This window comes from Carcharodon carcharias, chromosome 4 (assembly GCF_017639515.1).
Source record: "Carcharodon carcharias isolate sCarCar2 chromosome 4, sCarCar2.pri, whole genome shotgun sequence".
NCBI lineage: Eukaryota > Metazoa > Chordata > Chondrichthyes > Lamniformes > Lamnidae > Carcharodon > Carcharodon carcharias.
Genome location: NC_054470.1, coordinates 97,712,679 through 97,740,365, shown reverse-complemented (window position 1 = coordinate 97,740,365; position 27,687 = coordinate 97,712,679). Strand labels below are relative to the sequence as shown.

The following is a 27,687-nucleotide window of genomic DNA, read 5'->3' as shown; positions in this document are numbered from 1 at the left end:
AGGAGGCCCAAGCTGTCAGGTAGGGAGCCAAGCTCATCCCCAAACGCATTGAGGATCCGGAAGGCTTGGCAGGTGGCCCAGCTCAGCAGAGGACCAGCCAGCCGATTTGAATCGAGTACCAGGCTCCGGAGCTGGCTCAGGCTGCACAACTCAGGTGGCAGCTACTGCGGCCAGCTCCCAGCTCCAGGTGTTTGAACTGCACGGAAGTGGGTACAATCTGGTGTCCAAGCTGCCCTCCTGGACCTGTTCCTCCATCCCCGTACCATGTAACATCAGCTCCCACTGCTGCTTGGACCAAGCCAACCTGACCTCTGACCACATTGCCCCAACCACACTGCCATCACAACCGGATATGAAGCAACAGAACGGATGGCCAGTCAGCAGAGTTTATCATCCAGTGGTACTCAGGAGGTGCCAGAGTAGTGCTCCAATAGCACTACACCCTTGGGTGCAGGTTATTGGTGCTGCTTCCTTATCCCAGTTCACAGTTTCCGGGGAGCTATTTCTAGGGCCAGTTTGCATGGAGTTGAAGTATAAACTCCAATAAATAGAAAAATCCTGGAAATGTGTATTGGGTCTGCTAACACCTAAGAATTGCAAATTGGTTGTGTTTCAGGTGTGGAATCTTTATCTAAGCACCCTTTTGATGAAGCCTACACTGAAATGTTTGCTCATTTTCTCTTGCCATGATGGATGGAACCTGCTTTATCTTTATAACACTTTTTTGTTTTTATTTCAGTTCTTTTTGTAGTTTCTGTTATCTCATATTTATTGTTGTTGGGTGGTCAACTTACTTCTGTTATTGCCAATCGCAAAAGCTATTTTTTTTTTCATCCCTCTTTCACTGGATTTTGCTTTGCTCAGCTAGGTATCTGGCACACCTTGAAATCCACCAATCTGCCAAACAAAATCTACATCTGTAGAGCTTTTTGGGCTGATGGAGAAGAGATATACACTTTCAGTAGTGATAAAGCCTACTTATTTAACTGAGGAAGAAAGTGTAATTGTCAAATTAACTTCAATATAGATAAGTGTGAGGCAGTACATTTTGATAGGAACAGTAGGGAGACCCTATACTCCTGAGAAAACATGTGTCTAAACAGGTAGGAGAATGTAAGGATCTGTGGATATGGATATACGTCACTTAAAGAAGTCACTGAGATTAGTCAGGCCATCAAAAGAACTAAAAGCACTGAGATTCATTTGTAGAGGAACAGAATTGAAACCAAAAAGGTTATGTTAAACTAATATAGAATCTTGGTTAGACCACACTTGGTGTGCTTTGAGTAGTTTTGGTTTCCATATTATAAAAAGGACATAGATATATATGGAAAAGATGCAAAAAGATTTACTGGAATGATACCAGAACAGAGGTTATGACTTTCATGAAAGATTGAGCAGGTTGGGGCTCTTCTCTCTACAGAAGCGAAGACTTTGGGATGAAATAAGAGGTCTTTAAGATTATGTAAAGGTTTGGTAGGGTAGACATAGAGATGTTTCCACTTGCAGGAGAGATGAGAATTAGGAGCTATAAGTATAAGATAATCATGAATAAATCCAATAGGGAATTCAGGAGGCGCTTCTTTACCCAGAGAGTGCTTAGAATGTGGAACTTGCTACGTAAGGAATAGTTGGCATATGACAAATGGTATAAATGCAATTAAGGGGAAGCTAGACACAAGGGAGAAAGAATTAGAAGGATATGCCAATGGGGTTAGATGAAGAAGTGTGAGAGAAGACTTATGTCGATAGGCATGAACCTGTTAGGCCAAATGACATGTTTCTGTGCTGTAAATACTTTGCTATTTGGACTTAACCAGATGCCCAAGACAGCATTGATAGATATCCTGCTATCTGTAGGCTCAGGATCATCCTACTCCTCAAGACTTTGGATGAACTGCATCTGAATGCACAGCATCATCTTCCTTGGTCAAGACAGATGAAAAGTATTAATTCAATACCTCGGCCATGTCCCCTGGCTCCATGCGTAAATCCTCTTTTTGGTTCCTAATAGGTCCTGTTTACCACTCTCTTGCCATGATATGCCTCTAGAAGACTTTTGGATTCCCTTTTATGTCAGCTGCCAGTCTCTTTTCATTTTCTGTCTTTGCTTCTCTTATTTGCTTTTTCACTTCCCCCCCCTGAACTTTTTGCAGTCAGCTTGTTGTATCATTCACCTGCCATCTGTCATAAACACACCTTTTCTGCTTCACCTTAATCTCTATCTCTTTCATCATCCAAGGAACTCTAGATTTGTTTGCCTTCCCTTTCCCCATCATTGGTATATATCTTGGTAGTTTCTGAACTGTCTTATTTAAAGGCAGCCCTTTGTTCAGTTACACTTCTGCCTGCCAACCTTTGATTCCAACTTACCTGGGTCTGATCCCTTCTTATTCCATTGAAGTTGGTTTTCCCTCAGTTAATTATTCCTACTCTGGGTTGTTCCTTGACCCTTTCCATAGCCAGCCTAAACCTTGTGATATAATGATCACATCCCCTAAATGTTCCCTTACTGACACTTGACCCACGTCATTCCCAAGAATCAGGTCTAGCAGTACCTCCTTTCTCATTGGACTGGAAACATACTGCTGTAGAAAATTTTTCATAACGCACTTTTAGGAACTCACCCCTCCCTCTGCCCTTTACACTATGACTATCCCAATCTATGTTTGGATAATTAAAGTCCCCCATTATAATTTTATATAATTATTAGACCTCTGTAATTTCCTTGCAAATTTGTTTCTTCACACCTTCCCTACTAGTTGGTGGCCTATAGACCATGCCGAGCAGATGTAACTGCATCTTTTTTGTTCCTCGGCTCAAGCCAAATAGATTCTATCCTTGAACCCTCTGGGGCATCCTCACTCTTTTGCTCCCTCACACTACATTGTTCTCCTTAATACTGCCACCCCTGCCTCTTTACTTCCTTTCCTATCTTTGCTGAACATCTTGTATCCAGGAATTTTTAGTATCCAGTCTTACTCTTCTTTGAGCCAGGTCTTTTTTATAGCCACAGCATAATATTTCCATGTGGTAAAATGCACCTGTAACTCACTAATCTTATTTACCACACTCCTCACATTAACATACATGCATAGTAACCCTAATTTAGCCTTTATTACTTTCTCCCTTGCTTTGGACCCACCTAATAACTTAACTATCTTCTACTCTCACACTATCTGGCTCTCCCAGTATTCTGTGTACCTTGTTATTTCTTTCTGATATTACCTCCTGGTTTTCACACTCTTGCCAAGTTAATTTAAACACTCCCCGATAGCACTATCAAATTGCCCGGTAAGGAAATTGGCCGCAGCTCTGTCTAGGTGCACCCTGTCTGACCTGTGCAAGTGCCCTCTCCCCACAGTCCCAATATCATAGACATCTAAACCCCTGCCCCCTCATGCACCAGCTTTCCAGCCGTGCATTCATCTGTTTATCCTTCTATTTTTATGCTCACTTGTGTGTGGTACTGCAATTAATCTGGAGGCTATTAGTTTTGAAGTCCTTGCCAATTTCCTACATAGCTCCCTAAATTCTGACTGCAGGACCTCTTCTGTCTTTTTGCATATGTCATTGATACCAATGTAGACCATGACTGCTGGCTATTCACACTCTCCCTTCAAGGTGCTCTCCAGCCATTCACTGACATCCTTGACCCTGGCATCAGGGAGGCAACATATCATCCTAGACTCACATGTGCTACAGCAGAAACACCTGTCAGTTCCTCTAACTACCAAATTTCCGACCACTATTTCTCTTTCAGTTGCCTTTTGTGCCTCCCTGTACAACTGAGCAAACCACTCTTAAGCTGTTACCATATCTATAAACATGCTATCCACAAAGCTGTCAACCTCATGGATGCATTGCAGTGACGCCAGCTACTACCCAAGCTCTGAAACTTGGAACTCGAGCTGCTGCAATTGAGACACTTTTACACATATGGTTATCCAGGACACAGGAAGCATCCTGGATTTCCCACATAGTACAGGATGTGCACTCTAGAAGTTGAAGCAGCCCTGCTATTCCTTTATCAATTAGACAATCAACATTGCTACTTAAAAAAAATGAGATGACTCACCAGCTTCTCGCCTCCCTCCTGTTGATGTCACAGGAATATAGGAATGCTAATGTAGTGAAACATAGGACTTTGATGTGTGCAAAATGGCTACAAATAATAGTGAAATAAGTGATCAGATAATCTGCTTTTGGTGCCATTGGTTGAAGTGTAGCCTGCTTGCACATACCACTGGGGGGAAAACCCTGCTCTTAGGGAAGAAAAATGGCATTGGATCTTTTATGTCTATCTGCTAGGACAGATGGGGATTTGATTTAATGTCTCCTCTGACAGTGTGCATGTCCAGAACCTTTAATTCCTTCCTTAATTATCTTTTAAAGAGAATTTATGGCACCTGCTTCAACAATGATTTGTCCACACTAACTAACTTCTGTATGAAGACATGTTTTTCAGGTCTTTATTTGTTTACAAATATTTCACCAGGAAGAATGCCATTGCATTTCATTCCATCTAGTGATGTCTAATGCCTATGAATGCAGTCAATAACAAGGACTTTTAATGTAGAAATATCGCAACCAAGTTGGTTGAGTAGAATATTTTAGAATTGGATCATGTATCTTCCAGTTAGTGATAAACTTAGCGAATTCCACTCTAATTTTATTGTAATAGATCAAAGTTTCCATACTAATAATGATTTCCCTTTTCTCAGTTTGCAGTCCATGCAGGATGATTTGGTCATTGCTACTAATGATGGGATACTCCATCTTATTCACTGGGATGGTTTGACAAATGGAAGGAAAGCCATTAATCTTTGTTCAGTTCCATTTTCTGTAGACCTACAGTCTTCACGAGGTAAGGTAGTCATATTTACTGTGCTGAAATTCAGCTAGTAAAACTATAGCCTGAGTATCTAAACTTTGCAGAATAATAACAAAAGAAATAGGAGCGGGATTTGATCATGGGGCCTTTTAAGCCTGCTCCACCATCCAGTACATTCGTGGCTGAACTTCTCAGCTCCGTTTTCCCACCTGTTCCCCATATCCCTTGGTTCCATGAGAGACCAAAAATCAGCATGTCAGCTTTTAACGTACTCAACAATGGAATGCCCACAACCCTCTGGGATTCCAAAAATTCATAACCCTCTGCAGCACTCCACTATTTACAGCTTTCCTACTTGAAAATGCCCCATTTATCAAAATGCCCTGCTTCCTTTCTATTAACCAATCATCCATCTACGCTAATAGATTGCTCCCAACTCCAGAAGCCCTTATCTTGCATTATCAAATGCCTTTTGGAAGTCCAAGTATACTGCATCTACTGGTTCTCCTTTGTTTAGCCTATTGGTTACATCCTCAAATAAAGTAATAAATTTGACAAACACGATTTCTCCTTCAGAAACCCATGTTGACTTTGGCTGATCATGTTAAGATTTTCTAACTGCATTGTTAAGATGCCCTTAATAGATTCCAGCATTTTCCTGATGACAGATGTCAGGCTAATTGTCCTGTAGTTCACTCTTTTTCTCTCTCTTTCTATTGAATAACAGTGTTACATTCACTAACTTCTAATCTGCTTGGGCCACTCTAGCATCCAGAGAATTTTGGAAAATCAGTGCATCCACCATCTTTGTAGCTATGTCATTTGCCCCAGGATGCATGCAGGTCCTAGGGAATTTGTCGGCTTTTATCCCTAAGATTTTTTTATTCTTTCATGGGATGTGAGCATTGCGAGCAAAACCAGCATTTGTTGCCCACCCCTAACTGTCCTTGAGTAAGTGTTGAACACTGCAATCCATCTGATTCAACTTTTCTATAGTGATTTGGTACAAATGAGAGTGGCTTGCTAGGTAGTTAAGTATCAACTACATTTGAAAGCCTGGAGGCATATGTAGGCCAAACCAAGTAATTGGGCCTTCAGCATCAAGACAGACAAAAAATATTTGTTCGTGTCTGCCATTTCCTCATTCCCCATGTTTTCGAGTTCAGGTTTTCAGTTCTTTACTATTGGTTATTCAAAATATTTTTCATTAATGTGCTGCAAATGCCTGATGTTGCCAAAATACAAACATTAAGCGAGCGTGAACTCCAGGACATGCCAGCCTCTTGGCAAGTCCTTTTACAGAACCTGATACTATTTCCACTGCCACCTGCAAAAGATCTCAGCAAACTGATATGATCTCCAGCAGACTTTTCATAATTGCCCAATGACAAGTCCAGATATCCTTACAATCAGAGAGAGATTTATAATTTCACTGTTGCAAACACACTGAATTAATTATATGTTGAACAGCACCTGCATGGATCATCTCAGTGTGACAAGTTGTTTTTTGTACGGTGTTGGGCTTAATAGCTTTGCAATTGGTGCAACACATTCAAAAAATTCCCTGGTTAGTTCAGAATGTACTGCATACAGCAAATATAGAACTATTTGTGTTTTACTTGCAAATGCTAGTTTGAATTTTACAGCATAGTTTGGCATTGATTTTTTGCTAACAGGCCCTTCATTAGATTTTGAATCCGTACATATCAAAGATATGGAATACTGTGCAACCCTTGATGGTTTTGCTGTGGTTTTTGATGATGGTCGGATTGGCTTCATTACTCCTGTATCCAGTAAACTTACAGCTGAGGTAAAACGCATTTTGATTGTGACATTTTGTATATCATTGCAGTATATTGAAGTTGAAAACTTTTCATTCATTTGAGATGCATTAACTGATATTTCAGTTAATTATGTGATGGAGGCTTTGAGAACTGAATTTGATATTTGAAATTCAGAGCTAAGTTTTTGTTGGGAACAAATTGTAAGTTCAGGAATAATGCAGCATTGCTCTTTATTTTAGAAAAGATAGAGTTTTCTTTCTTTCCTTGTGCAGTATCCCTAACTTAAAAGATGGACAACCTGCTGCTAGATTTCTGGTTTTGCTGTGTGACCAGCATTGAGTGGTGTATGACTAAGGAGCTTTACCATGCGCTAAGACATTCTCCCTAAATAAAGAAACAGAGCCTGTTTTGCAGCTCACATAGCATTGCTAAAATAAATAATTCTGTGTGTAGGGATTGTAGGTGTAGTCCTACATACCATGATATTGATGTTCAAATCCCTGAAGAAAAGTAGAGGCTGATGACTAGAATCTTCTACATCAAAAATTTTAATCTGGACATGAATGCAGTTAATGCAGTCAATGAAAAAATAAATGATATAAGTGATTTTTTAATTTAAAAACAGCCTTGATATCTCTGTGAATGTTTCCCTTTACTATGTTTGAAGTTACCTTGCACAACCTAGATGCAGATCGTAGCGGGTTAGGGGACATCACTGATCAAGTTGACATGAGTTTACCCTTTTGGCTAGCAAAACCATAAGAATACAGTGGGTAGTGGAAAAATTCATGCCGATGCTATGTGGAAGGGGGTCGATAGAGGGTGCTGTTTTGGAGATTGGAGATTAAAGCTTATTAGGACAGAGGAGATGGAGTTTTGCTTTGAATCATGTTGTACTTCAACGAGATGTTACCTGCATGAGCATACAAATACTGAAATGGTGATAGAAAGATGGCATTCCATCATCACAATGGCTTTCATGGAAATGTTTGTAGAATAGCACACTGGAAGCTGAAGGTGGATTAAAACGAAAGAATTAAAGGTTAAAGTCGCATTTTTTTTTGTATGACCGTATATAGAACTAAAGTAGTCTGGATAAAATCATGAATGATATCTGGTCTTAATGACTGGTCCCTGATGGTTATTAATGTACATATTTAATTCTCTCAAGCCTTCCTATTTGTCACCCTGATTTTCTGTTGTCACAATTTAGGGACACTTTTGTGACATTAGTAATAAATATCTCAAGGCCTAAGATGTAACAACAACACCTATTGCTTTTAATGGATGACATTAAAAGCTGTTGTTCTTGCCCTGTGCCACTTTGTGGAACTGTGATGCAAGTTGCCCAGGTCTGCCTGCCACGTCCTGTTACAACAATACCATGCTATATCCCCTTGACTAACCATGAGCAAAGTGATGGAGTTATTCTTAAATAAACATATGGAAATAAAATGAATATGTAGCTGTTATTATTAATGAACTGTACTATTTTTCATTTGGAATAATGAGAATATTGTGTCTAAATATACAGTATAGAGTGGAAATTATCAATCATATTGAGCAAGTAGTCAGCAGGCTGATATTTTGAAAGATAAGTTTATTTAGCTTAAGATTGAAGCTGGTGATCGTGCAGCCCTAGCAAGAGGTTTTGTAGAAATTATTGTGAGCAAGGATTGTTTTGTGCTGTGTTGCATGTATCATATTTATGTAAAAATTATAATTTTACTTTTCAGAATTTGCATGGCGTGTGCGCACAAGAAGTTACTGATGGTATTTGTGTGGCAATAAACAACAAGTACAAATTAATGGCCTTTGGGTGTGCGAAGTAAGTGGGCTCTGTCTTGTTGACACTAAAGTTTCAACGGTGCATGAAACAAATGCCAAATAATGTGTACATTAGGTTTTGACAGCCATAACGAGAGGTTATATTTATGAAGAAAGGTGCAAAATTGGAGGTGTTTCCCTGGCATAGGGAGGGTTAAGGGATGATGCAAAATGTTTTCAAAATAATGAAAGATTTTGAAAGATAATTGTAACAGATTGGCTCCGCAGTTAGCAAATTGGTAAGAGACCTAAATTGAGGATTATCCTTAAAGGGGATGTAAAACAAAAAAGCTGAAAGCTTTACTAAAGGGAGTGATTGAGGCAGAAGCTATAAAGTAAATTTCAAAAAGAAAAAAATACATCAGGATATGAGCATGTGACCGCAAGGGGTTGGTATGAGAAATAGAGAAATGTAACATGAATGCAGTATGCAAATGCCCCTTTAAGGCACATGTTTGGGAACAGAGAATAAGTGAGCTAACAAGTGAGCTTTACTCTGAAATTCACTGTGCTATGCCTCAAATGAGTAACTGAATATTATCTCTACTATAATCTAGTAAACTACATTCAGTATTAAGTCAGAAGGGAAGATACTCCCTGACTGACTTGCTTGACCTCTTTGAGTCAGTGACGACCCAAGTGACCATATAAAGTCCTATGACCCAGACTACCCAAAGGCATTTCACAAATTTCCACATGAAAGGCACAAGTTACTGTTTCTAATTTACATCAACACAACATTTACAAACTGAATACAAGTTAGTTAAATGTAGAGATGGTGCCAAAACTAGAAGGGTTGGTGAAATCAATCATTTAATTAAAAAATTACAGCATTTGTTGGGCAAAATATGCACTAAGAAAAATGGTAGATTAAATTTATTCCAAACCAGTGTAAAGAAAAATGGCTACCGTGAAAGCTGTTAAAATAGCTAGAAGTGAATTTGGAAGAGACATCTACAGGAGTAGGCCATTGAATGTTGTTCCCACATTCAATCAGATTATGGCTGACCTGTACCTCAACTCCATTTACCTGCCTTAGTTCTATATCCCTTAATATCCTTAACTAACAAAAAATTTATCAATCTCAGTCTTGAAATTTTGAGTTGGAATCCGCAACCTTGTGGGGAAGTGACCTAGCCTTTCTGTGAAAAGATACTCTCTGCTTTCACTTCCAACTGGCCGAACTATAATTTTTAAAATTCATTTATGGGATGTGGGCATCGCTGGCTAGGCCAGCATTTATTTCCCATCCCAAATTGGCCTTGAGATGGTGCTGGTGAGCTGCCTCCTTAAACCGCTACAGTCCATGTGATGTAGTACACCCTCAGTGCTGTTAGGGAGGGAGCTCCAGGATCCTGACCCAGCAACAGTGAAGGAACGGCAATATATTTCCAATTCAGGATGGGGAGTGGCTTGAAGGAGAACTTGCAGGTAGTGGTGCTCCCGTGTATCTGCTGCCCTTGTCCTTCTAGATGGTAGCAGTCATGGGTTTGGAAGGTGCTTCTAAGGAGCCATGGTGAGTTCCTGCACTGCATCTTGTAGATGGTACATACTGCTGGCACTTGTGCGTTGGTGGTGGAGGGAGTGAATGTTTGTGAATGGGGTGTTAGTCAAGCGGGAGTTGTTTTCCCTGGATGGTGTCGAGCTTCTTGAGTTTGTAGGAGCTGCATTCATCCAGGCAAGTGGAGAGTATTCCATCACACTCCTGACTTGTGCCTTGTATATGGTGGACAGGCTTTGGGGAGTCAGGAGTTATTCATCGCAGGATTCCTAGCCTCTGACCTGCTCTTGTAGCCACAGTATTTATATGGCTAGTCCAGTTCAATGGTGTTGATAGTAGGGGATTCAGCGATGGTAATGCCATTGAATGTCAGGAGGTGGTGATAGGTTCTCTCTTATTGGAGATGGTCATTGCCTGGCACTTGTCTGGCGTGGATATTACTTGCCGTTTGTCAGCCCAAGCCTGGATATTGTCCAGGTCTTGCTGCGTTTGGACATGGACTGCTTCAGCATCTGAAGAGTCGCGAATGATGATGAACATTATGCATTCATCAGCGAACATCCCCACTTCTAACCTTATGGAAAGAAGGGACATTGATCAAGCAGCTGTAGATGGTTGGGCCTAGGACATTACCCTGAGGAATGTAAAGATTATACCCTTGTTCTAGATTTATCCATTGGAGGAAATAGTTTCACTGTATCCACCAATCAGGAAATGTTCCATTTAAACTTACTCCCTACTCCTTGTCTCAAACATCCTAACCAGTATACCAGTCTTTGTCACAAGGTTACCTTAAATTCAGTGCGATCTTAGTTGTTTAAGGCTCTCTAATTTATGATACCTGTGGTATCAAATGCCTTCTGAGTGTCCATGTAGACAACATTTGTATGCATGTCCCCACTGGACCACCTTAAAAATTCAGTTTAATTAGTCAGATGTAACCTTAAAATGCATGTTGATTTTTCTTTGGTCAGCATCTACTCACCCAAGTGCTCAGTGATGTCTCTAAGGTTAGAGATCTTGCTAGATGTTACACTCAACATGTCTAACCAATGCGAAACAGCAATCGACAAAACCAGCAGGGCTATGTGGCTAGGTAGGGAATGAAAATCAGGAGAACCATGATAAAAATGTGTGGTGTTTTTGGTCTAGTCACTCTTTATGACTACTTTGCTAAACTCTGTTCATCAAGACACAAAGACATTCTAGCATTGGAAGCAGTAATGAGAAGAATCCTATGATTGATTTCTGTTGTCAAAGTCGGAGCTGAGGAAAGATTAGACAAGATTGGGCATTTTATCCTTGAAAGGAAAAGCCTGTGGTGATTAAATAGATATAGATAAAGTAATAAATGGTGCTTTGTAAAGGTAAATCTGGCATCTTATTGAGAATAGGACAAAGGGGCTTAGGCTCAAAACTTGTAAAAGGCAAGTTTAGGACTGATATCCAGAAGTACTTCAGAGCGTTCAGTACATGAAATAGACTTCCAGAGAGTGTAGTGCAGGGGAAAACCCTTGGAATTATTTAAGAAACAGTTGGAACCTTGAGCATCTTTCTTGCCATCCTCATGGATAATTATCTTGTGTCCTTGTAATACTTGAGGCTGATAATCTATCTAAATTGGCTTGTCTTCCATTTCCTGGTATTAACACTCTTTATCTTGATGAATAAAAATGCTCACAGACATATATATTGATTTTTTTTTTTGAAAACTGGTTATTAACTGATGATTTTCCTCATTCTGCCAGTGGTTCAGTTTTAGTTTACACAATGGATACAAGTACAGGAGCTATGCAGCTGTCCCACAAGTTGGAATTAACTCCTAAACATTACCCTGGTAGGTATGAGATTTCATGGCTCATCTGTGTAGATATTTAATCCCAGTGGAATGCTTTTCTATATAACCGATCAACTTTGAAGAGCATTCACAACATTCACAACAGAAATGCATAACTGTTAAAGGGCATTTAAGTTAATAATTAAAATTAACGGCAATTGGTGGAATGGACCATATTTTAACTTTACTCACTAAAGCTGCCAGCTAATGCATCTTTTTAAATGGATCAAAAAGATCTGAGGTTCTAGCCGTGTATCTGTGTTCTTCTGGTTTTGAAATAGAATAAATGATGAAGGCCAGCTTAGGTTGTTGAAGGCAGTTTTACAAAAATGCTACTTATATACAGCAACTAATGCATGCACAAGAGCTGCACCATGAACTGGCAAGGTCATCATTGCTATTGTCCTTCAGAATTTGCTGTTAAAATAGCATTGAGGCCAAATGGTATTTGCTGTTACTTAAGTGTAGATGTCAAATAACTTCAGGTGAGAAGCAGTTGCAATGTTAAACACATATCCAGGAATTGCTGCACCACATTGCATTAGCTAGCTTTGCAAAATTGCACCTCGTCATTTGGCTCACCATTGAAATGCAGCGAGTGATTTGAAGCGGCATTTATAGGTTAAATACAAACCTACCCCACCACAAAAAGTTGTCTTGGCCACTTCAACCTACCCTCCTGTTTAACAATGTGATAACATATAACCCGTCAGACACCCGCACTGGTACCAGAAGTAACTGTTACAATTATGGAATCTTATTCCTTCAGATTTTATTGTTGGGGATTTTAGAGTGTAGAATTTGAATTTTTTTTAAAGTTCCCTCAGTGTTTCTTTTTTTTTCTCTTCCCCCAACCACCTCTCTACCCCTCTAGCCTCCTCTCTCTCTCCCCGACAATGAATTCATCCACTCCAATTTGCAATTCCCCCTCAGTTCTTGTACTGCTAATTTCCCTGTCTTTTAGTCAAATTTGTTAAGGAGATACACAGTTGTTTGCTCTGTTCACTAGTGTCCCAGTTGCCTGGTTTCTTCACTGCAGTGTTACCAGATGGCACCCTTAGCAACCTGCCTTGCAAGAAAATTTAAGGCAACAACTGCATGGGCAAGTCTAATGGCAGATGTCGTTGATTGATTAGTTATAAGATGTTATGACTCATTGTTATATAACACAAAGGGACTGAAAGAAATCCAAATCAGAAGTGGCTAGAAAACTAGCCTCCTTTGTTGGTAATTATCTAGTTAGTGGAGAAAAATACAGTGCTTGAAAATATTTTGCTCATTTTATGTGGAGTATTGAACTTTTTTATAATTCTGCAAAATGACTGAGTTTTTCTAGTTCAGGACTTCAATACTTAGTCAAATTTCTTTTGTATATTGAACAGATATTTGGAACAAGACTGGGGCAGTGAAACTGGTTAGATGGTCACCTGATTGTAGTGTTACTATGGTAACATGGGAATGCGGAGGCTTATCCCTGTGGAGTGTTTTTGGTGCTCATCTATTTTGCACACTCGGTGGAGATTTTGCGTGAGTATTTCCTTCAGAAATTGAAAGTCTGCAGTACTATTGCATATAACTATTTAGTATAGAAACTGTGCATTCATTACTTGGTTTTATCTATTTCAGGCTTGGCAGGAGTTGGAATTAAAGTAAAAATTTTCTGAAGTTATTCTAATTATGTCCCATGTCATGTGGCATTATCCATTATGTCAACTTTAACTGAACTTTCCAATCTGATTTTCAAAACTAAATGATTGCTTCTGTAAATATCCTTTAGAACTTAATAGTGCACAGTAACTGTTTCCTGTGGGCTCTCTGTGTATTCCAATAGCAAGATTAGACAATCCTTCAACATTTTTAGGGCTAGAATAGATTCTGTCTGTAGCGGTTTGCATTTACAAAGCACCTTTGTTATGGCACAGCCGACGGTAAATGCTGAGTTGTTCAAATCCCAGAGGGAAACTTGAGACAACTGCCACAACTACTTATGCAATTTGTATGTTTCGAGATGCGGGCTTTGAATTCAGTAGTAATAAGACCACCGAGCCTTACAGGTTTTTACAAAACTAGATTAAACATTTATTAATACGAGAAATGATTTTAAGTACATACATAGATCAGCAAATTACTACTATAATAACTTCTAAATCCCCTAACTAATCTAACTCCCTGTTACACTTTCACTAAGGCAACAGATTTTAAAAGACTCAAGCACAGAAACATGATAACCTGAACAATCCAATTCAAAGTGAGCTTCCTTAACTTCATTTTGTTGTAGACAGCAGCTTGAGGCATAGATACTGAAGGTATTTCACACATGTTAAATCTTAAAATGCCTCCCCTTACGCATAGCCTTTTCTCCTTTATACATATGAATACCTTTGAATGCAAATTCCCATTGTTTCACTATGCCTTTGTACTTTGCCTCTCTGATAATAAAAATCTCTCGTAGTACTACTTTTACCAGTAATCCTTGAGAGAAGTAAACACACTGTTTCTGAACTTCACCTGGCTAGGTGACACATTTCACTTCCTCTTTTGAATTCATGATAGTCTAGTTTATTTAAAAATGCAAATATCCTTTTACACCTTACATTCTAAACACCCCCTTGTTTACCACCTTAACATTTCAAACCTAGCTTATCTTCTAACACGTCAAAGCCTTCAGACCAGCTGGCATTAATCCAATTAAGTCTCTCTCACGCACACACCACTATTTTACAATAAATTCCAATAACATTATTATATCTTCCTGACACTTTTAACATTGAAAGACACTTTGGAGAGGGACTTCTCTTTATTAAAGTTTAGGCACTGAACCGTAGTGCAAAGCTTGGAAATTACTAAAATCTTTGAACAGTTAGGCTTTAAGAAGGTGAGGAGAGAAGCTGAAAATTAGGAGGGAAATTCAGACAGTTGAAGGGTGGTATTATGAGGTTGGGGGAAAGGGCATAAAGTTGAAGAAAGTCGTAAAGTTGATACGATGTAGTGACAAGAGGTTTGATATGTGGATAAGAATTTCTGCAGCAGTGAGAGTACAGTTGGGGTGGAGATATTGTTGTAGATAACTTGAGGCAGTTATTTCATTTGGTGTCCCTGATGCCTAACTTGGTAAATGCATCACAATTGGTGAGAGCATAATCTGGTGAGCCTGTGGTACATCCAATTTGCTGAATAGCCAGCCAACACTCTCACTGCCTAGGCTCCAAAGATAATGTTCAAATAATTGGGGATGGCAGCACATCAGATTTTGGTTGGCTGGAATCTGAAAAATCACCTGGGACAGGACAAACAACACTATAAGCCACAGGACAATTTTTGCTTACCAGAAAAAACCTGTGTGCCACTTAGATGGTTAAATAAAATTAACTTCCTAATAAATTAACTGCAGGGGAAAAAAACATTTTGCCAACATTAGCCCAAGCCTATATATAAAAAATATGAATTGGATCCTTGTTAGAGAAACTCTCAGGAAACATTGGTTGTGGAAATATTCTCTAACCTAAATCGACACCTTTAGGAAGAGAATGAAAAACTTCATCTTCTGTTGCTTGTATAATGCCTTCTGTTGCTTAAAGATGAACATTAATATTATTTAGGCCCAGTAATTTGCCACATAACAACATGCTATAATCAAAACCTTTGATTTTTGCATGTTAGTGTGATTTGTGATTTTCTTTATCACACTAGATTAAAAGTCCAGTTTGGTTCAGTAATTGTTGTGGGAATAAGCCAGTTAGAAAAGCACCCTGAAAGATTTTTAAAAGGATGGATGGGGAAGAAAGAGATCATTCTGAAAGATGTAATGACATTTCAAAAGTAATTTATTATTCACAGTTGCTTGTTTCCTGAGTGTTTCTCTAACAAGGATCCAATTCATTTTTTTTTATATTGGCTAGGGCTAATGCTGGCAAAAATGTGTTTTTTTTTCCTGCAGCTAATTTATTAGGAAGTTAATTTTATCTAATTATTTAAGTGGCACATGGTTGTTTTTTCTGGCAAGCAAAAATTGTCCTGTGGCTATTAGTGCTGTTTGTCCTGCCCCAGGTGATTTTTCAGATTCCAGCTAACCAGCATCTGATGCGTTGCCACCCCCAATTATTTGAATTGAGGAAGAATTGTGCTTGCATAGAAATGGAATCCATATGTTAAAAAAGTACATTGATTCGACTTAAGATCCTTAAATATGGATATTTGGGGTAGAAGTGCTAATATTTAATGCTTAATAAAACATATTGATCATTATAATTAATTATTTAATTCCATTGATTTTTAAGGCATTATTCTGATGGCACTAAAAAGGAACCAATGAAAATCAGCTCTATGGTGAGTAGACTTCCAAGAAGCGGTGGAAACCATGTTCCAAATATTTGTGGCTTATGCTATTTTCCAACAAGATGCACATTGAATAGTACTGTATTTGTGTAGAAAATGCAGATCTTCAGTTCAATGGAATTGTGTTGTAAAAAGAAGTGGGTTAGTCAGTTTGCTGCAATTGCAGTGTAAACAAGTGAAGAGGGCATGCAGTAGAGCATATACCTCCATCACGATGTGTTAACTTGGCATTATTAAATTTTAAAAACTCTTCCTTGACGCTTTTCCCTGTCTGGTTAATGCTTTGTAAAGAAATCTTTTTATTAAGAGCTTCCATCTCACTGAGGAGGCTTCAGGCAAATTCACATCTAACAACCTTGTTTGAAAACTCTGCTCACATTTTGACACCTGTGACATCACAGCAGCTGAGACAATCCCAAAGATTCTAAAACAATTAACAACATTCTAAATAAAACAACTGACAACATTTTTTTTTTAAAGTCAAGTTGCCCTATTTTCCAATCTTATCTCCCTTTTTTAAAAAATAGTTCCAGGATCTGGATCTAGATCGTTACCAAAAACTAATCAGTTCTTCCTTCAATCCCTATTTTTGTACCAAGTTTCATTGAAATCTGTCCATTAGTTTTTGGGATCCATTGTTTACAAACCAACTAACAAGCAGGGGAGAAAAAAATTACATCTGTCCTCCTTCAGTGGCAGAGGTAACTTAGTTCTATTTGAGGATGGCGTACTGGTAATCTGCATTTGTAGTAAATGAATTCATGGTTATGATTCCCTACATTATACACTCCATCTCAGCTGTATGTTTTTAAGGAAATTGAAGACCAGCAACTGGGCTCTTCTGCACCAGGAAGGAGGCAAAACTAAAAGGCATGTGAAACCATTTCATTGTTACAGCGCCTAGCTGGTAACAACATTTGAGGTTGAAAGTTGGTCACCTAATGTTTTTGACCAAGTTAAAGGGAACATCTAGCCTATTGGCTGGAGCAAAACAAAAATTCTTTGATACTCTGTTTAAAATAACTTGATTGATTTTGTTATTTAATATGTCATATTTTGCTGAAGTTATTCCTTTTCTTTTACAGAGCTGGGGTGCTGAAGGCTACCACCTTTGGGCAATTTCCAGTGATAGTACACAACAAATGGGAAGTGATCTGGAAAACAAAAGTATAATACAGCAAGCAGAAATTCTGCAGTTCCAATTCATCAAAAGCGCTTTAACAGTCAACCCCTGCATGGTAGGTGCAAGGCAAACCTTAATTCCTAACAATATTTTTATTTACTAGCGTTTATTACTCATCCTTAATTGCCCCTGAGAAGATAGTTAGACACCTTCTTGAACCCCTGCAGTCCATGTGGTGTCGGAGGGAATTCCAGGATTTTGACCCAACAACACTGAAGCAATGGCGATATAGTTCCAAGTCAGCATGGTGTGTGGATTGGAGGGGAACTTGGAGGTGGTGGTATTCCCATGCATCTGCTGTCCTTGCCCTTCTAGGTGGCAGAGGGGTTTCAAAGGTGCTGTCAAAAGAGCCTTGATGAATTGCAGTAGTGCATCCTGTAGATGGTACACACTGCTACCACTGTGGTTGGGGGAGTCAATGTTTAAGGTGATGGATGGGGTGCCAGTCAAGCAGGCTGTCTTGTCCTGGATGGTGTTGAGCTTTTTGAGGGTTGTTGGAGCTGTGCTCATCCAGGCAAGTGTAGAGTATTCCATCACACTGACATGTGCATTGTAGATGGTGGACAGACTTTGGGGAATAAGGATGTTAGTTACTCACTGCAGAATTCCTAGCCTCTGACCTTTTGCAGCCACAGTGTTTATATGGCTGGTTCAGTGCAGTTTCTGGTCAATAGTAATCCCACAGGATGTTGATAGTGGTAATGCCATGGGGAGATAGTTCAATTCTCTCTTGTTGGCAGATGGTCATTACCTGGCACTTGTGTGGCATGACTGTTGCTTGCAATACTTGGTTGATTTGCAGCATTCAGTTTTTTCTTTTTATTTTGAAGCTGTAAGTTACAGGCTTTCTCTTCACTTCTGCTTTCTCAAACAATGTTGAAAAAATTCTGTGGAATAAAATGCTTTCTTGCGTTTCTTTTTGCATTTACCTGGACAGCACTTTGAGTCTGCATTTTCATGAATTCTATTTTGTAAGCTGAATAGTGCTTCTGCATAATATGACCAGAAAGTGTTCTGCATGCACTTGTATTTCTCATCAGAGCTATAATTATTCCTTTCACTGTTTTGTTGTTCCAATTTATTCCTCTTATGGTAGTGAGTCCTTGGTGTATGATGTATGTGTATGATGATTGTTGTATTTCTGGACAGATGGAAAAATGCCTTGTTAACTCGAAGGATAATTGTAATACCAAATTAATAAATGTACAAGGAATAAGAAAGTACTGGAAATCTAAAATAAAAACAGAAAATTCTGGAAACGCACAGGATGTCACTTGGCACCTGCAAAGAGAAAAGGCTCAAGAACTGAGCTGAAAAAGAGAATAGGGTGCTTTTCTTAGCTATGTTTCCCATTTTCTTATTAGTAAGAAATGCTAGTAATGTGGATGTCTTTTGACATGTAGGCAGCAGGAGGCAGGTTGATGCTTTAATTGTACACAGTTCACAAGTCATGAAAACATCATCACTCCCTTCTCACCGCCCCCCGCCCGCAAACCTTGCAAAGAATTTTGATGATCTTCTAAGAAAGGGTCTCCTACCCGAAATGGAAGTCTGTCTTTTCTCGCTAAAAATACTCATTGCACATTTCCAATATTTTCCATTCCTTTTCGTCATAAACTGTTTGGTTTTTAGTATTGCTTTAATTATTTTAATTTAAGAAGATAATGTCATGCCCAAAAGCTGGATAATCACCCACACGTCAGCTTAGTGAAACTGTACACGTTCCTTTGCTGCTGTTCACCTAATTGGGATTATTTATTCATGTTGCTATCAAAAACATAGGTTTTTTTGAACATATACCTGTGAGAATCATAAATCATCTTGACTCACTTTAGACTTCCCTATATAAAATTAGAGATTTGTTACTCTTCAGTTTATTACACCCTCTGTTTTATGATGATTTTCAGGATCTTGGAACATAGAAACTTGGGCTTAGGAGCAGGAGTAGACCATTCAGCCCTTCGAGCTTGTTCTGCCATTCAAGAAGATCATGGTTGATCTGGTTGTGTTTCAACTCCACGTTGCTGTCTGCCCCCCCTTCCCCATAATTATTGACTCCCTTATCTATTGAAAATCTGTCTAACTCTGCCTTGAATAAATTCAATGATCCAATCTCCAATGCTTTCTGGGAAAGAGAATTTCACATACGACTTTTTGAGAGAGAGAGAATTTCTCCTCATCTCCTTCTTAAATGGTAGTCCTCTTATTCTTAGACTCTGTCCCCTGGTTCTAGTCTCTCCCACAAGTGGAAACATCCTCCTGGTATCTACCCTATCAAATCCCCTGAGGACCTTATATGTTTCAATAATATCACCTCTTATTTTTCTATATACTCCAATGGGTATAGCCCCAACCTTTCTTAAGATGCGCCCCTCATTCCAGGAGTGAGTCTAGTGAACCTTCTTGGGAAAATTCAGCTGTTGGATGTCTCTCCCTAAAATAAATTATTCCATATTGGAAGATGGTTTGATCTCGATTTTAATTTAAAAAAAAAATCTCTGGCCAACTTAAGCTAGTAAGATTGAAATGTCACCTTTTCTTGAGGCATCTTAAGTACATAAGTAGGTTAGAAAAAATATTTTCATACATTTAACTTTTCTAAACTCAGAATTAAGATGTTAAACAACTGTTACAATTTTCTTTGCTTCCAGAATAACCAGGAGCAAGTACTTCTACAAGGAGAGGATCGACTGTATTTGAACTGTGGTGACACATTACAAAATCAAAATTCAAGTACCGCATCAGCAAATTCAGGCCATCAGCCTGTCAGGGAAAAGAACCCTTTGTATAATGACATTCTAGTTCCTCAGGGTTTAAGCACTTTATTAGGACACAGGCACTGGCATGTTGTACAGGTGATGGTTTTTGCATTCTCTCAACTACACGCATTTTTTTTAATTTACTGATAAGTTCTCTTGAACAATATATCTTATCAGTTGTATATTTTAATGTTACTAAGGCCCAGTTACTTTAAGAAAAATATTAGGAACCAGTGCATATGCATGGGTTTGCCATTTGAAAAGATCCAGCAACTGCATGGCTGGTAGCTTTGTGTTGGTCAATGCTAGTTCTCAATTTTTGACTATCAGATATTAAGTGATTGTTGTAATCGTGTTCCTGTGGCAAAGTGCCATTAGCTCAACTTTCTATTTTGCTGGTTTTAATCTTAGAAAAGCTTTCAAATTCAAATCACACATTTGAAAATAAATTGATTACAAATCAATTGACAGAAACTTCCTTTCGATTTGGCCACCTTGCACTTGGAGTGTTTGGAAGTATGTTTCACAGTAGACCTCTCCATAGCCTTTTGAGCGCTGTTCAGGCAGATGTGCCACAGTTGCCTTCAACTCCCCCTTATCCCAAGAATAGGAGTTAATGTTTTTTAAATCTCTTGCCTCTAGCATTCCAGGTGACTTGCATAGCTGCATCCCAGCAACAAATTGATACCTTCAGTGGGGAGGAGAGCAACCTGATGGACAGGGGAGGGAGCTGTAAAAAACACAGTACCAAATGCAGTTAATTGTAAACTCTGCTTTTGAACACCAACAATTATGTAATTTGCTTGTCTGTCTTTCTGCAGATCCATAGTACCTATCTAGAAAGTAACTGGCCAATAAAGGTGAGTTTTTCCCCCAGTAAGGGAATTGTGAAATTAAAAAAACCTAGAGAATTGATGAATTCATCTGTACTCCATTATTTCTTCAGTTTGCAGCAATAGACCGGCTGGGTCAATGTGTTGCAGTGGCAGGCAGATATGGAATTGCACACTATGCTTTGTTTACGAGGAAGTGGAAACTTTTTGGAAATATTACCCAGGTAGGCATTGGGCTTGATTGGGATATTAGAATTTACTGTTCAGTCTTATTGTTTTTGCTAATTTAAGAACGTGCGTCTTTTCTGCTGGTTTCTCTTCTTCCCCTAGAAGTGTTGAATCCTTGTCGAGATATAGCTTCACAGATATTTCAACCAGTGGCCATTCTTCATGAGATGAGCCTTGATAATGGTTGTCGGCAAGCAGCTTGACCACTGTCATGATACACATCCAGTCTTTGCCCAACATCTGCCAGTCTGCAGGAGCACAGATCTTGGCAGATTTTCACCTTGTAGATCTCTCCAACATATGCCAGTGGCTGGCAGTAAAAATGGGAGAGATTCCTGGTTCGCCATCTGCAGAAGGCAATGGCAGATCACTGTGGTACCTTGCCAGGCATAACCATGGACCAACACATAAGTCCATGGTTGCCCATGCTCTTTCAGGGCATGGTACCTGAAGAGAGAGAATTCAGAAGCACTTGAGGCAGCTGGAAATGGATAATTGAGCACAGAGCAGGGATCAGATATATTCATCTCAGCTGATCCTAGCATTAACTAATCATCAAAGGATATAGTAGAATTCATGTATTTGTATCTTTTTATTTTATTTTTGAGACTTTTTATGTGCTTGAGGCGGGAAATCTTTTTGCTGAAGAATTGAATGCATTGCATTACTTGCTGCATCAGCCGCTTACAATGCAGTGCTAATATGACCGCCCTGTCATAATATATTCCGCAACCCAAATGGAGGGTCCCTTAACTGCAATGATATGACACTTCCATTTTCATATCAACCATCCTGTGTAATTTGAGTAAGTTTGCAAACTTGGTGCTGAATTAAGTATTTAACTCTGGATCCTAGCCTACTGCAATGAACCTATTAAAACTAATTTCACAAAGGATAATTGGGTTAGTCGACAGCAAAGACTTTCACACCACCAGTGAAGGCTGTATATGAATGCTCGTCCCAGAGGTGAGAGTCCAGTCCATTCCACCATTTAGTATCCTTTGCAGTATGGTGTAACTGAGATGTGGTCAAAGGGCTACTGGCTGAATATCCCTATAAACAACCTTAGGAAGAGCCTAAATGAATTACCATTTGGCAGCTCAGTCACACTTTAAATGAAAGCAAGAACTTGCTGACCATTCTGGAAACTCCACGGGCAAGAAATTCATTTGCTTTACAATACTTGGTGTTGTTTTCCCAGAGGCAGGCAACCCCGCAGGGTGCTAGTGCTGCACTATGCAATCAAATTTCCCTCCCGATATACACTTAACAGAAAAAAATTATTACCTTAACTGCTAAGAAGCAGGCTTACAATGTTAAGTCCAAACTGACACAGAGTTTCAGAATATGAAAATGCATGTTAAACTTTCTTGCTGCGACAGGCATGAATGGTAGAGGAAGTCTTTGATTTAGTGGGAGCTTTCCCGTTTTTTGAGTCTCAAGTTGCAATCCCATTTCTGACCATCCCAGCAAGTGAAGGTAGAAGTTCTGCCCTGAATCCTGGGTTAACCTGCAATGAGATGCTTGATTGTGGTCAGTGTGGGCAACCCTTCCACCTCATCATAGGGGTTGTGCAAGCTATTTAAACCACATTGGCTGGTATAAAGGTGGATCCAGCCAGGGAGAAGAATTCATCTTGCAACTTGTTGGACTGTCAATCAACCTGTGAATCTTCCCATTGTGTCATACTTATCCTCCAAGAGAAGAGTGTGAAGATGTGAAAAGAAGGCAAGGAAGGTTAACTGTAATACGTTCAAAGACCCCAGGTACTCTTTCATATCAAATTTAAGTTTGGTTGACCTCATTGACTCTATTCAACCTACCATGATGCAAGATATGGAATTGAGACTAAGAGTACCCACCCGATTAAGCAGGGATAATTTGAATAGGGCATGGAGGTGTAATTCTGTCCTCATTTTAAAATTTTATATTGTTTTAATTCTTTTCTTAGTACTTCAGTTTACAACTCAATCACTGGTGTTATTGTACATTGAAGAATATGGCCTCTGTATTATATCTGTTTCTGCTAGTCTCCCTTTTAGGCATTGCAACTTCAAAAATTAGCCATTAGACTTTGCTGCTTTTGTCTGTTTTCTCTCTCTCTCTCACCTTCTTACGTGCACTCATCCAGAATTTCTACCTCCCGGGCATAAGCTGCTCAAGTTGGTCTTTTCTAACTAACAAAACATGGTTGCAAAATTACCTGGCTTAATTCAGCTTTCTCTCACCTCATTAAAAAGACCTAGATCCTGCTCCCTCAACCGTTTCCACTAAACTCATGATTGTTTGACTTCTCTTCCTGTTCCCTCTTTTGGTCCAAATTGTAAACGGTTCCCTCACCTCTAGCCTTTCAAAATGATTGTCAGTACCTCATACTCAAAAAAAAATCTACCCTTTCACCACCACCTTCAATTCCTGCATAAAGTCTGTTGTCAGATTGCTTGTCAAGTAGACATTCATGCATGGGCAGCAGTTTCCTCCAGTTCTCTAATGCTGAGAAAACCATAATTGTTGTCTTCAGCTCCTGCCACAAACTCAGAATCTTTGCCACCAACTCCATCCCCTGCCCGAACCACCGCCTCAGATTGAAACAGCTTCTGCTGTCATATTCTCTCCATTGCAAAGACCGCCCAGCTCCACTTCATAACATTGCCTCCTTACCTCAGTCTTTATACTGCTTCAAAACCTCAACAAAGCATTTATCTGCTTCAGACTCGGCAATGCCATTATTAACCCGCCAGAAACTTCAATTCATTCAAAAGTCTGCTGCCTGTGTCCAATCTGTATCAATCTCCAATCCAATCCACTTGCCTATCACCCTATCCTCACTGACTACGTTTGGCTTACAGCCACCATCATTAAATATAAAATTCCATCCTTGTTCCTCCTTATCTCTGTAGTTTATTCCAGTCCTAGAATTTCCTACCAACCTGCTCATGCTCTACAACCCTCTGATTCCTGCTGTTTGTGAACTCTCTTCCCTGTCCCTCACCTCACTGTTGCCTCCTGCAGGCTAGAATCCGCTCTCTGGAATTAGCTTCCTAAATCCCTCCACCTTACCATCTACCTCTCTTTTATGTTTAATGTTTTATGATTTATGTTAATTGGGATGAGGGTTGGTGATGGCAGATTTATTTATTAAGGGAGGGGTATTTTAACTAAGTTAGTGAAGGAGGAGAAGGGTTTGAAATGTTACATATTTTATACTTATTTGTCCTCCCACCCCTGAAAAGTACTTTGATTTAGTTTGAGATTGCAGTTAGATATTTTGTTAGCATGAGGTCTCTTAGAATTATGTTGGGCTGATCAAGATGTTTGAGAAAAATCTTTTATTTTTGGCTAGTTTGGGAAGAGCATAGGGATGGATATGCAGATTACAGGATGAGGTTCAGTGGTTTACTATCAGATAAATTTAATGACGTCAGCCTGCATAACTCTAATCCAGTAGGTGATTAGTATATACTGCTCGTTTCACTGCTTTAGCCAGCAAAATTACTTTTATAGTTAGATTGTTAATGCCACACTTTTCATTGTTTTTGATAACCTTGCTTAAACTATATTTTATATATAGATAAAATATATATTTAAGAACATAAGGACTAGGAGCAGGAGTAGGCAATTCAGCCCCGCCATTCAATACAATCATGGCTGATCTCATTTTGGCCTCAACTGCAATTTCCCGCCCTCTCCACATAACCTTTCAATCTGTTACTAATTAAAAATCTGTCTATCTCTTTAAATTTAGTCAGCATCCCGGCATCCACTGCACTCTGAGGTTGTGAATTCCACAGATTCACGACCCTTGGAGAAAAGTAATTCCTCCTCATCTCTGATTTAAATCTACCACCCCTTAGCCTCTCGTTCTAGAATGCCCCACAAGCATTCACTCCACATCTACTTTGTCTATCCCCTTTAGCATCTTATATACCTCAGTTAGATCCCCTCTCATCCTTCTAAACTCTAGCGAGTATAGACCTAAACTGCTCAATCTCTCCTCATAAGACAAGCCCCACATCTCTGGAATCAATCTAGTGAACCACCTCTGAACCGCTTCCAATGCAACTACATCCTTCCTCAGGTAAGGGGACCAAAACTGTGCACAGTACTCCAGGTGCGGTCTCACCAATGCCTTGCACAGTTGCAACAACACTTCCCAATTTTATACTCTCTTCCTTTAGCAATAACTGCCAAAATTTCATTTGCCTTCCTTATTACCTGCTGTACTTGCATACTAGCTTTCAGTGATTCATGCACAAGGACACCCTCTGCACTGAAGCATTCTGAAGTTTCTCTCCATTTAAATAATCCACCTTTTTATTCTTCCAATCAAAATGGATAACCTCACACTTATCCACGTTAAACTCCATCTGCCAAATTTTGGCCATTCACCTAACCTGTCCGTATCCATTTGTAAATTTCTTATTTCTTCGTTGCAACTTACTTTCCCACCTATTTTGGTGTCAGCTACAAATTTAGCTACAGTACCTTCTATCCCTGAATCCAAGTCATTAATGTAGATTGTAAATAGTTGGGGTCCAAGGACCGAACCCTGTGACACCCCACTAGTTACAGCTTACAGAAAAAGGCCCATTTATCCCAAGTCTGCTTTCTGTTGGTTAGCATATCCTCTTTCCAAGCAATTATGTTACCCCTAACTCGGTGTGACCTTATCTTGTATTAATCTTTTGTGCAGCACCTTATCAAAGGCCTTCGGGAAGTCCAGATATACTACATCTACGGGATCCCCATTATCCACTTTGCTTGTCACATCTTCAAAGAACTCTAGCAAATTAGTCAAACACGATTTACTCTTCATAAAGCCATGCTGACTCTGATGGATTGCATTTTGACTTTCCAAATGCCCCATTACTACTTCCTTAATGGATTCCAAAAATTTCCCAACGACAGACATTAAACTAACTGGTCTATAGTTTCCTACTTTCTGCCTTGCCTTCTCCCGCCAACCCCGCCCCTTTTTTTTTTGAATAAGGGTGTTAAATTAGCATTTTTCCAATCCACCGGAACCTTTCCAGAATCCGAGTTTTGAAATATTATAGCCAATGCATCCACTATCTCTGCTGCCACTTCCTTTTAAGACCCTGGAATGTAGGCCATCAGGTCCTGGGGACGTTTCACCCTTTAATCCCAATAGTTTGCTCAGTACTTTTTCTCTAGTGATGGTGATCGTTCTAAGTTCCTCCTTCTCTATACCCTCTGCATTACTTGTTACTATTGGGGTGGTACTAGTGCCCTCCACTGTGAAAACTGAGGCAAAATATTGATTAAGCATCTCTACCATTTCTGCGTTCCCCACTATTAACTCCCCAGTCTCATCCTCCAAGAGATCAACATTCACTTTAGCTACTCCTTTTCCTTTTATATACTTGTAGAAGCTTTTGCTAACAGTTTTTACATTTTGTGCTAGTTTTCTTTCATAATTTACCTTTGCTCTTTTTATTATTTTTTTAGCAACCCTTTGTTGATCTTTAAAAGTTTCCCAACCTTCCAGCCTGCCACTGACCTTTGCAATTTGGTATGCCTTAGTTTTTGCCTTTGTTATCTTTAACTTCCTTGCTTAGCCATGGATACTTTCTCCCCCTCTTACCACCTTTCTTCCTCTTTGGAATATATTTTTCTAGGGAGGAAATGAATATCTCCTCAAATATCTGCCACTGTCCATCAACTGTCCTACCTTGTAGTCTTCCTGCCCAGTCCATTAGGGCCAAATCTGCCCTTATGCCTATGCCTAACTCCAGAATACTAGTGTGGGACTTAAGTTTCTTGCTCTCAAACTGAACTTGAAATTCTAGCATGCTGTGATCACTCTTCCCTAAAGGATCCTTTACCATGAGATCATTAATTAATCCCATCTCATTACACAAAACAAATCCAGAATAGCCTGCTCCCTGGTTGGTTCCACAATGTATTGCTCCAAGAAACAATCTCTAATACACTCTATGAACTCTCCATCAAGGCTACCCTTGCCAATTTAATTTGTCCAGTCTATGTGCATATTAAAATCACCCATGATTATTGCTGTGCCTTTCTTACATGTTCCCAGTATTTCCAGGTTTATACTGTGCCCTACTGCTAAACTACTGTTTGAGGACCTATAGATTACTCCCACCAGGGCATTCTTTCCCTTGCTATTTCTTATTTCTACCCAGACTGACTCTACGTCTTGCTCTCCAGTGCCTATATCATTCGTCACTATAGCACTGATCTCTTCCTTTACTAACAAAGCTGCAGCACCTCCTTTTCCTTCCTGGCCTATCCTACCGAAACAGAGTACTCTTGGGTATTCAACTCCCAAACCTGTTCTCCCTGTAACCACGTCTCAGTAATCGCCACCAAATCATATCTATTCATCTTTATTTGTGCTGTTAACTCATTAGTTTTATTCTGAATGCTACGTGCATTCAGATACAAAGCTTTTAAGTTTGCCCCATTGTCAATTTTCCCTATTCTTATGTGATTCTTTGGTGCAATATGGCATTCATGCACTCTGTCCCTTCCTTTCACTTTTTGGCATATCTATATATAATATATTTGAAACTGATATCTTT

At 39.3% G+C, this 27,687-nt stretch overlaps 1 protein-coding gene across 4 annotated transcripts in view; it reads left to right on the top strand.

The window, feature by feature from the left end:
• ric1 (RIC1 homolog, RAB6A GEF complex partner 1) overlaps window positions 1-27,687 on the top strand; it is a 165,538-nt gene that overhangs the window by 88,629 nt on the left and 49,222 nt on the right. For 3 of the 4 annotated variants that reach the window (XM_041186021.1, XM_041186019.1, XM_041186022.1), the window contains exons 5-14: window positions 4,725-4,867; window positions 6,511-6,644; window positions 8,355-8,446; window positions 11,695-11,783; window positions 13,166-13,310; window positions 16,061-16,109; window positions 17,204-17,356; window positions 19,953-20,156; window positions 20,882-20,920; window positions 21,007-21,117. In XM_041186021.1, the coding sequence (XP_041041955.1) occupies window positions 4,725-4,867; window positions 6,511-6,644; window positions 8,355-8,446; window positions 11,695-11,783; window positions 13,166-13,310; window positions 16,061-16,109; window positions 17,204-17,356; window positions 19,953-20,156; window positions 20,882-20,920; window positions 21,007-21,117 (1,159 nt within the window). Of the gene's footprint in view, window positions 1-4,724; window positions 4,868-6,510; window positions 6,645-8,354; window positions 8,447-11,694; window positions 11,784-13,165; window positions 13,311-16,060; window positions 16,110-17,203; window positions 17,357-19,952; window positions 20,157-20,881; window positions 20,921-21,006; window positions 21,118-27,687 lie in introns of those variants that run through there. The other variant, XM_041186023.1, reaches the window with a different exon arrangement.